Here is a 17,353-nt window from a genome sequence, read left to right on the forward strand (position 1 = left end):
TTTTTAGTGAAGACAATCAAGGTTTAAACATGCTTCTAGTGATATCAAATAATGATCAAGTCTTATTAATACAACATTGCCAGCAATCTGTGTACAAATTAAGTCAATCATAACACATATAAATATGAAATCTTTAGTCTAAGATTCAACATCTTACCATAAATCCACAGTATCTTGGTCTGTTAGGATACACAGTGATTGATTCCTGGTCCACCCGACTTAGGAACCAAAATGGCAGCTTCTTCTCTAAGTTTGTGTGAAGATTAACCTAAACATTATTTCGCATTTAGAGTAAGATATATTCTCTTAAGATAATGACACATTACAATATGAAAATAACAATTATGTCATTACATTCAAATCACTATTACTAGATATCAAGTCCTAGAGGATATCTACACTGCACACCGTAGTATAATATTTGATCTGTGTAGCTCAGACACTAGATAATAACAGTATTAATAATAATTAATAATAATTAATAATAACTAGATAATAATAGTTATTAATAACTAGACACTATTTATAACAGCATTGAGATTTTTTAGCAGAGTTAAGTATTCCACAGTTATGCACTCTTACAATTAAAATGTTTTTGTTGTTGTTGTTGTTGTTGTTGTTGTTGTTTTTTGTTTTGTTTTGTTTTGTTTTTAAAAAATAAAAAACCTGAGTTAATTCTTGTGAAATGAACATCTTTTTTACCTTGAGGGTTACAGTATAGAATTACAGAGCAAAAAAGTTCAAAGACAGAATACTTATAATAGCAACAGATTTTGAAACCAAATAATGAGAGTTATCTTTCTTTCTTTAACTGTGCTATATTCTTTTATTAGGTTCTGGCAAAGCCAGTATAGATTAGGAGGCCAGTAGAATGCCTGTGAGTAAAGTATTCCCAAAGGTAAAATGAATATGTAAGTGGCCTTTTCAGCAGATGCCACCTTTCCATTCATTCTCACATTGTTACAGAAATACTAAGCATATGTATCTAAAAGAAAAGGACATACAGCATAAGCCTATAAGCAGACAATCATAATCCTATCAAACATACTAAATGTTACATGCTTAATAAAGATTTCACAGCACTGTCTAAAGTGGCAAGACACCACCATTCCTGAGCATTCTGTTGGCAACAAAATACTTAAACAGATGAAAAACATTAACTGTCCTTATACCTTTACTTCAGTCTTTTTTATAACTCTTGGAAGGAAATGTTACTTATTTCTTCAAATATGCTTGAACTAAGCCAGTACGGCACACAATTGTAAGTTATGTAACTACCAGCAGAAGTTACTTCTGAACTGTTCTTGTCTTTGGATATTCTGTCTGTGTACACATCTCTGCTTTTATAGGCACTATGTAGGCTCTGAAACTTTCTAGAAAAAGCAGAGCCAGCAGGGAACATGAGCAAAGACACTTCTCTCTGCAGCATATGAACAGCCAGTTTCTATGAACACATTGTGAGAAGCAATATTTACTCTTTAGTTGACAGGTGTATACTTAGCATATTTCCACTTGTGAAAAATCAAGCTTGATATGCAGTTCACAAGGAAAAAAATATATGACAAATTTTGTGTTTCTTAAAATAAATGTAAAAAGGCATATAAATTACTAAACTCTTCTGCTTTTAATGCAAATTCTGTTAGATGTCTACATACATCTTAAGGTATCTAAATACACTTGTAAATGTGACCCTAAGCTCCTTGGTTATACCTGGCATCGCAGAGTATCTTCTTGGTCCACAAACCACCATGAGCATTCAGTATACTGCAATGCATTTGGCTTCCTTTTGATTCTCGTGTACTTTGACCCTCTTTTGACTCACCTTAACATGCAACACTCCAGTTTCAAACAGTGCACTTATTCACTTTGACATTCTGTTATTGAAATAACTCAAAATTCATTGATCTGGCTCTTCTAATTTCCTTAAAAATGCACCTGCTTACATATGCTTTTTTGACAGTGACTCCCATGATTGAAAATAAGGTTAAGTTAGGATGCCCATGTTCAACAATTTGCTTTATAGAGATGTTGAATGTTAGTTAGGGATGTTGATGATAAATTAGTTAATTATCTTGATAGTGTTCTAGTTATGCTATCTACTTCCTATAGTTGTTGCTTCTATGGTATGCTACTCACCTGCATTGCAATCCTTTTGAGTGCAGCATATTTTTGCACTTCAGCTATGTCCCCAACAGCCAAACCAATCTAAAAATACATCACAGGATCAAAGAAACATTTTATTGTGTTTTTATTGTTGTATTTCTCACTCACATTTAAGTCCAGATAACTTGAAATTTAAATTTGCTTACTTGAATCTGGAAACACAACTCCTTTGTGCATATTTGAAAAACACATATCAAGAAATGTAGTAAGCTTTTTTAAGGTCAACTGTCTACTACTAATAAAAACAATGTAAAAGATTTGTCAAGAATAAAATCCCTTCTTCTGTAATCCATGATTGCTTTTATGTTAAGAGAAAAATACATGTTGACCACTGATTGAATACTATCACTGTGACAATAAATAATCTAAGAAAAAATAATTGATCATTAATGCTCATCTCTTGTGAAACCCTGATTTACTAAATACAATAACTGATGTTCAATGGAATATGGCTGAAAATGATTTAACTATTATTATTATTTTTATTATACATGCATTTTATTTTAGCCCTTTCTCACTACGTATAGGTTTTCCAGTTCATTTTGTTTACTTAATTTTGTTTATTTACTTTACTCTCTCCAACATGAAGTTAGACCAAAATGTGCGAATGTTGGTCCAGAATCACCCCAGAGCACTAAGCCTTAATTCTTACATTTTTTCCACTGTCAGTACAAAGTCAGAGAAATGTAGCAGAGACCAGAGGGACTATGCCTCAGCAAAGAATGAAAATAGTGCTTTTCCTATTCTAAAGTGCTTCTAATAGTGCTCCTGCCTATTCTAAAGTTGAACCCAGGAAATGGGGAAGACTTTCTTGAAGTTCAGCAAATTCCATACAGTTACTACCTGATACAAGATAACTCTACAACAATTAACTGTACAGTAACTGGAGGAAATGTGAGTCAAGGGAAAGGCAACTTTTTAATATGTTACTAAGAACGTCTATTTGTTAAATAACGAATGAATGTCACAAGTCAGCACTAAAGTAATGCTATATGCCAAAACTGTGTATAAATATATGCATAATCACTTCTGTATATTGAGAAGTAGTTTACTTACTAGCAAGTTCATAAGAAGGATTGGAATAAGCAAGGTAAATATAATGAGAACTGTGTAGCTCAGGAATGGATACGGCAATTCACTGCTCAGTAATGGATCAAGAAATGCATCATGATAATTTATGTCTCCTAGCATCATTGCAAATGTTTTCATTACAGAAAGCAGTGGCGTGCTGTATGTTTGCTGCAAAAAGAAGAAAAAAAAGTCAAGAAAATACCACAAAACTATGAAATTTCTAAATAATCTCTTGACATTCTTTATTCAAAGATAATATTTATAATGATAAAAAATTAACTGTGCCATTCAACTAACCTGTGAACCCAAAAGGACAAAGAAACTCAGTCCAAAGGCCAATATCAGGAAAAAGAAAACAACAGCAATCCTAATCAAAGTCCTCAGAATTTCCCAGAACATTACAACATAAATGCCATAATTTTCAAACCTGGGCAATAAGTAAACAGAAAAAGATAAGCAAAATTAAATACTGAAGTTACAGTCTCTTACAGTTACATTACAGTTACAGTCTCTTATATGCAATACAGTTAAATATGAAATCAGTTATCCTACTTTCTATGTGTGATAAGAAACATTTCGCCTCTGGACATTCTGAGATGGTCTAAATATTTTGTATTTTCACATGCAAAAGAATGTTCTTATTTATGGCAAGATTAAATTACAGAATCTTATGCTTAATGCACTAGAGCTGCATTTCAAGATAAGTATTTTTTATCGACAACTTTTACTCTGTCCATAGTCACTGAAAGTACTATACTGTACAACTTGTTCTCTAAATATTAGGAAATTAATTGTATGTTTGTTTGTTTGTTTGTTTTTTGCTGTTTTGTGAGGCAAATTAGCAATTAGAACAAAGGACAACTGGCACCATTATACATCTAGTAGTCATACACTTGATTTTAAAAGATTTTTCTTATTATGACACTAGAAGTCATGGAAAACAAATGAGCAGAAAAAAATATTGCTCAGTAAGAGAAGGTGAGTAGCACTATTTTAAGTCACCTGTGTTTCTAACAACAGTCTGTACGCTGGCAAGCCCCTTCCATTCCTGGTTTACACAAACACCAATTCTCAGAACATGAACTGTTTTCCCCAAAAAGCAGATTCAGGGACCAGATAACTTTTTAATGCTATGAAAATAGCAACTGAGGAAATCCCTTCATGGGGTTCCTCCTCCTCCCTCTTCCCCCCAATATTATTTGCAAGTCTGAAAACATCAAACTGGAAGTAAAACAAACCTAATCTTAATACAAATAAATTTGTATTTATTAGATACAACACCACTGAAGTCAACAGAACTACTTGCTTTCAGAAGAGATGGCCTGACTCAGTTACAGAAACGTCTTGTAGAGTACCTGTAAAGTTCTACCGACATAAGCAGGGAAGGGAAGCATTTAATCTCACAAAAGAGGTAAGGTTGGGTACTTTTTACTGTTTAGGTTCCATACTCATTTTGCCCATTGAACACAGCCAAGAAGAAAGGATAAGCCCATTCACTAGTCATCTAAGGTCAGACACATGCAAGGCAAGGTTTGTCAACAGAGGCAATATCATAAAGAGACAATATCATAAAGATATTGTCTCAATATCAAAGATATTGTCCTCAAACATCCCAACTACAGTAAAATGCTGTTAAAATTAATTAGCAAATGCATGTTTGTCTATCTGTCAAACCACATGGAATAAGAGTCTGAAAAGCATATATGCTGGGTTATCACTTAGATTCTTTAGCAGCTCAAAACACTTTTTTTTTTTTTTTTTCCTGTTCAGCCATATATCATCTTTATGCAAGACACTCCTGCTCAGGTACAAACATGTTTTATTAATATTAAGCAGTACATCCACCCTATTTTTCCATCTTCATAACTCTCCTTAAGTTCATGACTCTCAGACACCACTGTATTACCCATATGATTGGGGTCATTTATGGCAATAAATAGACTTAATGTCAACTAAAGAAATAATTTCACCCATTGGAATTCTTTTACAGGACATCATGGTGTAAAAAAGTGGGGTGTGCCATTCACTCTGTAAAATGATGGAAGATATTACCCTCCCTCAGGTGTTGTAACAACAGATTGTTGTCCTTTTGCCTCCTGTAATTTGCATTCTTTTTTTGTGATGGTATATATTTTTATTTTGGGTTGTGGTTTTTTTGTTTGTTTTGTTTGTTTGCTTGTTCTTCAAGTTGAAGTCTACATACTATAATAAAACACTTTTTTAAAAGACATATCCAGTGACTTTGCTCACTTAGCATTAAAATAAGTTTTGTTATTTCTTATGTTTCCATTACACACTGTGATTCCATACATGAAAAGCACAAAAAACTACTTCACAGTTCATAAGTTAAAAAATAAAAATACTTTAAAAAATCCTATGATCCTAATCTGGAAACTTGTATAGTTTAAAATAAATACATAAATTAAAAATAGGATTATCACATGATAAGTTACACTCTAGAATATATATAATTTGTAAAATATTGAAAGTATTTATTGTAAAGCTTGTAAATAATTTTTACCGTTGAAGGTAAAGCAAGAAGTTCATCCAAGACAAGTATACAGCAATTGCTCCACATTCCCACTGCAAATGAGCTGGTGTATTAATAAATAAAGAAGACACAAAAATTATGCTTGTAGTATAAATTGTCCAGTCCAGTAGATTGGAGTAATCCAACAAATATTTCAATTTCTAGGATTTAAGAGAGAGATGCATATTTACAAGTCATGCATCATTAAAGGACTGAATTCAATAACAGGTTTTAAATCCTCTTCTCACTTGTAATCTCATATATAGGAATAAATTATCTTTCCCTTACAATTAGAGAAAAATCAGATATATTTCAATATAATACAAACTGCTATGCACATGATTGTGATTGATGTTATGCATATATTTCCTTATGAACTTACCTGCTGAATGAGCTGAAATATTTCTTTGCAGATTCCCAGTAAACTCATAATTAAAACTAAACACATACACACCCTTGTGAAGTATGAGTCCTGAAACAAAAAAAAACAGCACAAAACAAATCAGAAATTGTTAAATGTTTATTTTTGCTCTACCTACTATATATACATTATATTGCCAAGTTAGGATAGTAATAAGCTTATCTGAAGCAAACAAACAGACTAAATTATATTTTACTAATGTTTATTGTGAAATTCATGTAATATATATCATGTTTAATGCAAACCAAATATTAAAATTTGCACATTCCAATGATAAACCACTGCTGTGCAGCTTCCTTGTTACTACTGTTCAAGATTGGGAACTGAAATTGCAGTATTTATGCCACGTTTTTTTTGGTGTGTTTTGCTACTACATGAACATAAAGATAAATTCTATGGTCCATAACTTCACTATCATATTGTAGTGTCAGGAATAGCAACAGAAGTCTTTGGAAGATGCACAATTTGGAGTCCTGGCATCCTTATGTGGCTGCTCCCTTTGACATCTCTCTTTACAATTAGTATCAGCAAAGCCAACTTTATTGTGAAATGCCTTATACTGGCATAGATAACAACAGGGAATTTTATCTTTAATAAATAAATTGTAAAGCCAATTTGCCATCAGAGGTGTTGCTGCTATACATGTCAGCATTTGCCCCATTGTGCCCTCTTTAACCTGGATTCAGAGAACAGTACCATGTTCTCTAATGCTGTGCTCCCCTCAGGATCTGGTATTCCTGGCTTCATTCCCATTACAGAATCACTACGACGCTGACTGCCCCACTGCATGACATATGCTGGTGTTGCTTTAGTCTCTCAGGCAGCAACTTCACAGCTCCTCATCAGTACACTGCTTCTCCACCAGTTGGCATCATTCCTCACTGAAGGATAGAACTCCCTCGTCCAGTTACATTTCTTCCTGATGTCTCAAAGACCTGGGGCAATCAGAACCTTTCCTCTGTCTGCTTCTGTCCTTCTCCTATCTTCCATCAGGAAGATTAGTTAATTTGAGCATGAATTATTCCAGTTCTAGTCTTGGCTTTTGAATTTTTGAGAAACTTGCATGCACTGGCCTGGGTGTGTGGTTCTCCAGACTTTTTCATGCATCAGGATATCCTCATGGACCTTTTATATTCCTTGAGTTTACATTATTTCATATTTCTACTAGCATATCTTTTTTTGAATTCCTTTTTTTCTTTTCTTTTTCTCCCCTGGAATGACATATAAAATATTTTTCTTGTCTATTTTCTTAAAAATCCTTGTTTTTAGTGATAAAAATCACCATTTTAAATTGATTAATTTGAAGATATCACTGCACAACAATAACTTCTGTCCATTAATGCCAGTATGCCACAGCTTGAGACAGAGCTCTGGGACTCTCCTGCTCTTCGGGTGAACACAGGAGTATAACTATGCATGAGCTGTATTCACAGGTTCAGCAAAAAGCAGTATTTGCAATTTCTTCTTTGAAAGTCTAGTACAATGTTCAGCTTTGGGACAACACAGCCTTCCTAAGGGACAGAATACTGCTTAGTTTTAACTGCAGGAGGGAAACACTTACAAAGAAATCAACCAGTCACACCAATGTCTGTCTTTTCTAAAATGTCATTTTGGATTGGGCAAATCTAACTTCTTCAGGTCACTTCAGGTCCTACTTATTGCAGTTCCAGCTTCTGAAAAAAGTTCATTTCTGTCTCCTAACAACCCCAAAGTACCTCTAGAGGACAGGTTTATCCCAAGACAGAGTTCATCCTGGCCTGTTTTCCTTACAGCCCCACCTAAAGCAGCATTTTCACCCAATGCATATCATGAACAAGATCAATATTCACAAATTATTAGAGTATCCCCACATCTACTGTAGTTTTGACTTGCAGATAAATATTCAGAAGTCAACATGATATGCATTTACATTGTTACCTAGCTATGTTTTTCCTTTTGAGATATCATAATTCCAAAACAAGGGTATGTCATTCACATTTTTGCACAACATGATTATTATTATTTTTTAATGTTTATACACAAGAAATGAGCCAATACATTTGAAAGTTGTTTTTTTTTTTTTTTTTTTTTTGAGAGTTTTTCATTCATATATACTGAATTCTGCTGTTACATTTGTTACTACTGTTGTACATAAAGTAGCTATATACAGACTAGAAAAAACTGTTTTGTCTTAGCCACAGAGTTTATGGACCTACTGAAGAAATACTGGGCCAGCAAGGAGAAGTAATGCATAACACAGGCAAAGAAAACTGTATTTGAACATTCAGAAACACTATTATTGACAACTATTTCTATGTCTTAAAATTAAAATGAGTAATATCCAATTATTTTTGCTGAAAATTAAAAGGATAAAAAATTCTAAAAAAGTCTACTATTTGCTGTTTTTTCATGATTAAATACATGTTAATCCTTTTTCTTCAGTGTTAAAGAAATGTTGACTTCAGGGAAGAGGCTGATATAGCCATGTAGCAGACACGAACTTTTCAGAAAAGACTTTGAAGATAAGATATGGAAATTGAAATTTATCCACAGAAGTTGTTGCTCAATGTTTAAACATAAACAATTCTATTCAGAGTTGCTAAATAATAAATAACTGTAGGAAATACATAAACAATCACATCTTCTTGCTATAAAAATCCTAAACATATTCTAAATAATATGAAAACTCAGTACCTCATATTCTAATGGTCTTGCTTCATAGATTTCTGTTCCATTCAAAGGTCTTCCTGGCTGTATGTGGGTGACCAGAAGGGTCAATGGGATGAGACCCAGAGAATATATGCCTAGATTCATCAGATGTGCTCGAAACCCATAGGCCATCCTTGAAAGTAAAAATGTTCACAGTTACAACACTTTACAAATTTATAAGAGCCTGCATTTAAATTTAATAGCCAACAATGTTCTCATGATGAGGAAACAAGCATTTTTCAAACATCCTTTCATGATGAATCACTGAGTTTTGTGAGAAAAAAAGTATATCAGTCATTCTGAAATATTGTTCCTTTTCTTTTTAGCTCAGTGATAAGTGAAATATCAAAAAAAAAAAAAAAAAAAAAAAGAAAAAAGACAGCTTTTTTTTTTTTTGTTGTGTCCATCAAAGAATCACTACTAAGTACTAAACCACATTAGCATAATCTAAGTATGCTTATGAGTGTGTTGTACAAGTACATATTTGCTTTAGTAACATCATAGTAGTATGTGTACTTTACTAAACAGCTCTCAGGTACAATAGCCTTCATCCTGACATGCAATATTGTGTCTATAAATTGTATCTATAAAAATACACCTACCATTTCATAAGCAAATATTCTTTGCACACAGGATGGCTAAGTAGCTCCATGCGATTGTGACGTACCATGGCCTACAAAACGAGAAAGTGCAAGGATCCAATTTGTTTCTTCTAGATGAGTAAAGCACTTAAAAACAAGTTTGACCACCTTCTTAGCCTGAATATTAGCCTAGTGAAAACCACATTGTTTGTAAAATATTGCAAAGTTCTTTTGATTATTCACTTTTGTCCAAAGCTATTAGAATTCTTCTTATATATGAGAAGAGCCTACCCAGCCATTCTCTTCTCTCCTGTAGCTTGTTATAATAACAGGTCTATTTCAAGCTTTTTTTTTAAAAAAAAAAAAAGGTAAAAGCTCTAAATGCTCTACAGAGACAGACTTACATGATTTTTCGGGAGTAAATATTTTGCCAACCATAGATGTGAAATGACCATGATTTTCTAGTTGTGTTTAATTAGAAAATAATTTATTCTTAAAAACTATACCAAATCTAGTTGCCAACAGTAAGTCCAAAAAGTAATCAAATATAACCTGCAATATTGTTCTGTAAATGTTTTCTGCCAAAGACAGCAAGAACAGATTGGCGGTTTGTGAGAACAGTAAAATTTGCTTTAAGCACAGATTATTTTTTCAGTTCACATATTAAAAAGTCATCTTTGTCAGGTTTTTCAATGTCTTATATTCCTGAACATGGTCACTACAGGGACTGGAGAACAGTTTTCCTTGAGGTACTACCTTTATTTACAGCATATTCTCTCGAAACCCACGTAACTGTTTAAATAAACCAAGAATTTATATATAATCCTGAAAGAATAGTTATTTATTATTTAGACTATATGAAGGCCCTTCCCCAGGGCTTGGTGCTGGGGCCAGTCCTCTTTAAAATCTTCATCGATGATCTGGATGAAGGCATTGAGTACACCCTCAGTAAGTTCGCAGATGACACCAAGTTAGGTGCGTGTGTTGATCTGCTCGAGGGTAGGAAGGCTCTGCAGGCGGATCTGGATAGGCTGGACCTATGGGCTGAGGTCAACTGCATGAAGTTCAACAAGGCCAAGTGCTGGGTCCTGCACCTGGGGCACAACAACCCCAAGCAGAGCTACAGGCTGGGAGAGGAATGGTTGGAAAGCTACCTGGCAGAGAAAGACCTGGGAGTATTGGTTGATAGCTGGCTGAATATGAGCCAGCAGTGTGCTCAGGTGGCCAAGAAGGCCAACAGCATCCTGGCTTGTATAAGAAGCAGTGTGGCCAGCAGGCCTAGGGAAGTGATCGTCCCCCTGTACTCAGCTCTGGTGAAGCCGCACCTCGAATACTGTGTTCAGTTTTGGGCCCCTGGCTACAAGAAGGACATCGAGGTGCTTGAGCGAGTCCAGAGAAGGGCAACGAAGCTGGTGAGGGGCCTGGAGAACAAGTCCTATGAGGAGTGGCTGAGGGAGCTGGGCTTATTTGGCCTGGAGAAAAGGAGGCTCAGGGGCGATCTTATTGCTCTCTACAGGTACCTTAAAGGAGGCTGTAGCGAGGTGGAGGTTGGTCTGTTCTCCCACGTGCCTGGTGACAGGACGAGGGGGAATGGGCTTAAGTTGAGCCAGGGGAGTTTTAGGTTGGATCTTAGGAAGAACTTCTTTACCGAAAGGGTTGTTAGACATTGGAACAGGCTGCCCAGGGAAGTGGTGGAGTCACCATCCCTGGAAGTCTTTAAAAGACGTTTAGATGTAGAGCTTAGGGATATGGTTTAGTGTTAGGTCAGAGGTTGGACTACGTGATCTTGAGGTCTCTTCCAACCTAGAAATTCTGTGATTCTGTGAAGTTTAGCTCATACTTTATTACAATGTACTTTAAATATACAGTTAGGACCTTAGGAGAAGAAATATTATGATAAAAATATAAAACACTTGATTTTATCTCAAACAAGACAGCATGGAATTATGTCAATTAAACAAACAAACAAACAAAACCAACAACAACAAAAAAACAACTTACATTTAAAATGGCAAGTGGTTCATAGAAAATATCTTCACCATCCTTTAATTTCTTGTTAAGTGTCAGAGGACACTGAAGATATCTGAAGTTATATTCAATCTGAATAATAAACATACATCAGCACTTGAATATGATAAAACTCATAGTCTAAGACTGAGATAATGTGCTAAATTTTAAAATACTAATCCTTTAGAGAGAAAAAAAATATTGTGTAGTCACAGACAGTATGAACACATGCCATCAAAATACAATGTATGATTGCAAGATGTAAGCTTGTAAGAATAGTCATTTTAAAATCTTAGTCATTTTAAACATTGTTAAAAAAAAAAAAGGGACATTTGTTCTTAAAATATTATAGCTTGAAAAGGTCATTCTCATATCTATAATTCATTTTTTATATTGACTTCAAAGAAAATATTGTATTTTAAAGTTATATGGCATTGGTAATACAATATAAAGAAAATGTTTAGTAGCAGAAAATTCTCAAGTTTTCTGTTAATGTAGTAAATAATAATATATATATTTTTTTAATATGTTTTTAAAGATAATGTAACTGTAGAACATTCATGCCTCTTCAGCATTGTGGAACCAATTTACTGCTTAAAATTTTGGACAAGAATTTACAAAAAAAAAAAATGTATTCAACTTGGAATTATTTATGACAACTGTATTTCTTATGACAGGCATGCATTTCATATACATTAATAGATATTAATGTTTCTGTCACTGTTTTTTTGCAATATCCATAACCTCTGACACTCAGCTTGACTGTAAGAATTTACACAGCAAGGTTAAAGTCAATGGTTTGCCCAGGTTTGATGTTATACTTGCTAAAATGCATAAGCATGAAGGTTACAGAAACTGAACTTCAAAGCCATTTGCAGCCCAAAGGATAAAATAAGATCAGTCACCAATGTTTTCTGTTAAGATCTTATACTTTTCTACAAACATGCTGTATCAATAAGAACTTGACAAACATTAAAATATATGTATAAAATATATGTATTGTCTTTCAAGTAAATTTATTTATTTATTTATTTATTTTTACATACAAACATACAATAAATAGAATTACTGTCTTTGCAATAAAGTCAAAGACTAACGGTTGAAGATTGCTAGTATCTGATGTAGTGACTTTAAAAAGTCTTCCCAATACTGACAATTTTTTAACAAATACATATTAAAAGCATAAATCTAAATTTAATTATTTGTAACTATGGAATTATTAATGAATGAAGTTAAAATATTAGTCAATTTGAATTTATATCAGGACACTTATGTAACTACATAAGTTACGTAAAATTATTAATATTAGTGGCTAAAAGGCAAGCTGATGATTTTCTAAGTTAACTATTATCCAGATAATGCACTGGTGTTATTACCAGGGACATTATGACATATTCCATTCTAAGACCATAAAATGTACTGTCTTCATAAATTTTTTTGTCCACTTACATAGAAGTCTCGACTTGTCTTTTCCTCTGAAGACTCAATTATGCAGTTGTCCAAAACCAACTTTGAAGATGAACAGAAAAGTGAATGAAGGTGATACAGATGATGTTTATCAGAATGAACAGAAAACATTTGTAGCTAAAGAAAATAACATTCAAATATGGCAGTCATCTCATGGGAGTGCTCATTCAGTCAGGTTATATGGTAAATATATGCTTTATGTTATGAATACATAAAACTCCAGAGTTTACATGTAGGATAATAAAATTAAATCAATGTATGAATTCATGTTGTTCCTATTTTATAATAATCCATGTTAGTGAGGATGGCATTAGAAAAACAAAGGCAAATGATGCAATGTAACCAAAGGGGCTTTTTGGTGCAGTTCTGTTTTTAATATTTGCAGTGAACTTACTTTAAAAGAATCAGGAAGATACTCAACCATTTCCAGCAAAGGACACTTATTGGCATTAGAATAGTGAGAGAATGTTAGAACAGCTTCTTCCCATCTGCAAAAATAAATTGAAATAATCAAAAAGGAATGAGTTACTTCTCTTTTAAATTAAACTAGCTTTAGATTATTTGAGCTTCATTTTAGATATTATCTTGCAAATCACAATATGTAGTAAGTTTACATACCATCACATGGAAAATCAGCTGTAATTGAGTAACATTTTGGATGCTTCCATCATATCTAATTCTGTTAGCAGCTAAGCAGAAATGTTTCAACTGTGTTAAAACATTCTCAAGAATAAGTATCCTTCCAAAGGATACTTCCTACTCCATAGGAAACAAACTAAAGCTGAACTCTCAGGTTGCAAGATTAGATGAGTAAGATAAATACAGTTAAATACTGGCAGTGCTCCTGCAACTCTTACCAAAAAATGCACTCATCTAGCAGTGGTGCAATACTTTTGCTCCTGAAGTGGAACTTGGTTATATTTTAATATAAAACATTCTAAATTGCAGTTCAATTGACACATTTTTAAAATTTTGCAACATGTTTAAAAGAACAATTTAAAATTAATTCCCTTGAATGGTATTATTTTATATATATTTATATATATATATATTTATTAAAAGTCTGTAGGTATTGAAACATGTTGTGAAAGGACAAAATTATGTATATATGTAGAGAGATGACATGGGAAGGATTACTTATTTTTCATGGTTTCTACATTTGGCTTTTGTTGCTGTTGTTTTCTTGTTTTTGTTTTGTTTTCTTTTCCAGAATCTGAATACACAGTCTAATATGGAAAAAACATGCCACATACCTGATGTTCATTACAGTTATGCTATTTTATCACTAGATCACAACGCAATCTCTAGAAATTTAATATAAGAACTCAGTCCTACTTATTAAACCACAGATTTTCAAAACTTAATCAATCTTAATTTAAAAAAAAAAAAAAAAAAAAAAGGAAAATTAAACACAAAAGCATTTTCTGTGTACTTTACCTTTTGTGCAAGATTACAGCTGATACTACATCTTTCCTCCTATTGTGTATTGCTTCATGGAAAAAAGAAGCTACTGCTTTGTTCAACAGAATTTTTGCACCATAGTCAAGAAGTAACCTTACTGCTTTTGCATGTCCTTCTTTTGCAGCTAGGTGCAAAGCTGTGTTCTGTACAGAAAAGTATGAGGGAAATAAATGCAAATGAGACTCAAAAAAATAAAATGCCTTTCCCACACTGAAAACCACATGACACTCTCAGTTACAAGACCTAAATGCTTTTACTGGCAATATGAACAAGTAGAATCTTGTCACAGAGAAATTGTAGACAAATTCTTCATTCTACGTCTACGGTCAGCATAGTTCATTCCATTTGAAGAAACTCAACCGTAGATAAGAAAGGCCAATTTGTCAATATCTTTTAGTTTTGTAGCTAACAAACAGTGAGTCACAGATAGGTAAAAATGACAGTGTTGCCAGACGCAAAAAGCCTGTATTTGATGATCAGGAAAAGAAGCATTCAATCCAGATGTACTCATACAAACAAATCTGTAGGCAGAGCTTTTTAAGAGAAACCTTTTTTTTTTTTTTTTTTTTTTTTTTTTTTCCTTTGTTATTTTCATAAAAGTAGGGCAATGAGTGGTATAGGAATCAAGTGACACTGAAACTGACATTTGAAAGCCTTCCCAAGTAACCCATATTTTCCTGAGGGAACTTAGAAACTAAACATTGGCTTCTGATTGATTTCTAGGCAACAGTTTTTCCTAAACTACTAGTTCTGGATGTCTTCATCATCATTTCTCTGAGAAATTAGCAACATATTATATATGCAATACAGAGTGAAATGCAATCTACTAACAGTATACCACCGATATTTGCTCTAGAAGTAACAGGCGACAAACAAATAACATTATGTGAACACATACCCCTTCTTCATCCACTCTGTCGGTACACTTCACATTAGTATCCAAAATTATTTGCATTGTGCGAGTGTATCCTCCAAAGGCAGCATGGTGCAGGGCTGTCCAGCCTTTATAATCACTTACATATAGCAGATACAAAAAATACTAATTAGAAACAGAAAAGCCTTCCATAAATTTCAGATAAATGTAATTGCCTTGTTCTTTGACTCAAACATGTTTGTTTTGGCATGACTACCATAGAAATGTGCATGCCTTCTATCAACTATTATGTGATAAAAATGCATCACTCTGAAGTAAAAGGTTCAAGACAATAAAAGTATTTTGGTCCCCCTCTCTCCGTTCATCTCTCTATTCATATATAAATGGGGATTGCACCCATTTTCTTAGGTGTCCCTTGAAAATGAGTCAAATATTTACAATATTCTGTTACTAATACCTGCAACAGAGATGGCATAGATGATGACCGTGTTATAGAATTGTGTGTTTAAAGGCAGTAATATACAAATCATTGTAAGCACACAAATTTATTCCAATTAATATTACTTCATTGTAGTTTAACAAAATTAAGCCTTTAATCGCATAGAACTTATCAGGTCATTTCATCAAAAATGATAATTTTAAATCTAAATTAAGCCTAAATACATACATAAACACTAACCTGTGCACACACATCCCTATCCTAGCTAAGAAAACATGAAATAAAGAGCCTGACAGCAGTCTACTTAGTGGGTCCTCCACAGTTATAAATACTGAATGTATGACAGGTCTGTTTGGTATAAGATCTCTTCAGAACACCTAGATCCCTAGCTCCAAGGTGCAGATGCAGTACAGATTGTCAAGGATTTAGAAGCATAGCATTTGAAAATTAAAGCTCTAGAATGTACCATGTAAACAGGACTCTAAAGATTCTAAACTTTCACTAGATTTGGCTCACACCAGGTTTTGCAGGGAACTCTGAAAATCCTGTCAAAATTGCGACTGAGAGTGAAAGGCAAGTTGCCTGCGAAACACCAATTCTGAGAACCCATCCCCAAACCTGTAAGCGAATATGAAGGGAATATCAGTGAAGCTGACATGATTATTTTATTTCTAAAACAGTATTTTTTCCATCAAAAAATACAGTATTTTTCTCTCAGTTGGATTTAGAGAAATCTCAGTTTTGCCAGCATTAGTAGTCCTGGTTCTATGCATGAGGCAGGAGGGAGGTACAATCAGCTTATTTTTATAAATATTATATAAATTTACTTTATTTTGTGTATATGTATGGAATTGTATATACTATTTATTATTATATATTGTATTAGCTTCCCAGTTACTGGACATAAATGTAAGGTGATAGTTCTTTAACTTAATGAACAGAAATCTGAACACTTACCAGAGGAAAAGGGCCCCTCTCTTCAGAAGAAACTGAACTACCTTCTCATGACCATTCTGGGCTGCCAAATGAAGGGGAGTCATTCCCTTCTTATCACCTTCATTCAAAAGTCTTGTGTCTTTCATATCTCTTATAAGTCGTTGACATGTATTGATGCGTCCATAGCTTTGAAAGATAAACATGTAAATTATTGTCAAAGAAATATGGATGGGAAAATGGCATTGATTGCACAGCCTAGACTGTACTACTAACCTGGCAGCAAAGTGTAAGGGTGACTTCTTGTCCCTGCTCTTAGAATAAATGGAAACATTGAGGCTGAGTAAATTATTTACAGAGAGGGCCACACCTTGTCTGCATGCATAATGCAATGGAGTGCATCCTTCATTATCTTCATCCACTACAAGATTTTTAATATGTTCCATCTGTTACCCCCAAAAGAACAAAAGCATAGAATTACATTTATATCAATGATGCTCCAGCTTCTAACAGTTCCTAACAATTGCATTAATAATTTTAAAGCAGTATCTAAAAACAAAAAATAAAGAAGTGTAGTAATAATGAGCACTTAATATCTGCTGATTAGTGGGTCATCATTTTTAAAAACAATTACTCTTTGGAGAACACAGCAACTTGCCAAACTGTGCCCTCACTGCAATCCATCCATAGAACAAGTGTAACACAGGAGATTCTTCTT

General features: G+C 33.6%; 1 protein-coding gene across 1 annotated transcript in view; it reads right to left on the minus strand.

The window, feature by feature from the left end:
* TRPA1 (transient receptor potential cation channel subfamily A member 1) overlaps window positions 1-17,353 on the minus strand; it is a gene marked incomplete at its 5' end in the record, with an annotated part of 39,315 nt that overhangs the window by 3,466 nt on the left and 18,496 nt on the right. Inside the window, 15 exons of the mRNA XM_084511042.1 lie at window positions 158-268; window positions 2,137-2,205; window positions 3,220-3,402; window positions 3,532-3,661; window positions 5,756-5,925; window positions 6,147-6,236; window positions 8,859-9,006; window positions 9,476-9,546; window positions 11,456-11,554; window positions 12,911-12,970; window positions 13,323-13,416; window positions 14,366-14,532; window positions 15,288-15,402; window positions 16,660-16,824; window positions 16,912-17,081. Of these exons, the coding sequence (XP_084367168.1) occupies window positions 158-268; window positions 2,137-2,205; window positions 3,220-3,402; window positions 3,532-3,661; window positions 5,756-5,925; window positions 6,147-6,236; window positions 8,859-9,006; window positions 9,476-9,546; window positions 11,456-11,554; window positions 12,911-12,970; window positions 13,323-13,416; window positions 14,366-14,532; window positions 15,288-15,402; window positions 16,660-16,824; window positions 16,912-17,081 (1,842 nt within the window). The remainder of the gene's footprint in view (window positions 1-157; window positions 269-2,136; window positions 2,206-3,219; window positions 3,403-3,531; window positions 3,662-5,755; window positions 5,926-6,146; window positions 6,237-8,858; window positions 9,007-9,475; window positions 9,547-11,455; window positions 11,555-12,910; window positions 12,971-13,322; window positions 13,417-14,365; window positions 14,533-15,287; window positions 15,403-16,659; window positions 16,825-16,911; window positions 17,082-17,353) is intronic.

The sequence above is a fragment of the Aythya ferina genome, assembly GCF_964211825.1.
Source record: "Aythya ferina genome assembly, chromosome: 2".
Classification (NCBI taxonomy): domain Eukaryota; kingdom Metazoa; phylum Chordata; class Aves; order Anseriformes; family Anatidae; genus Aythya; species Aythya ferina.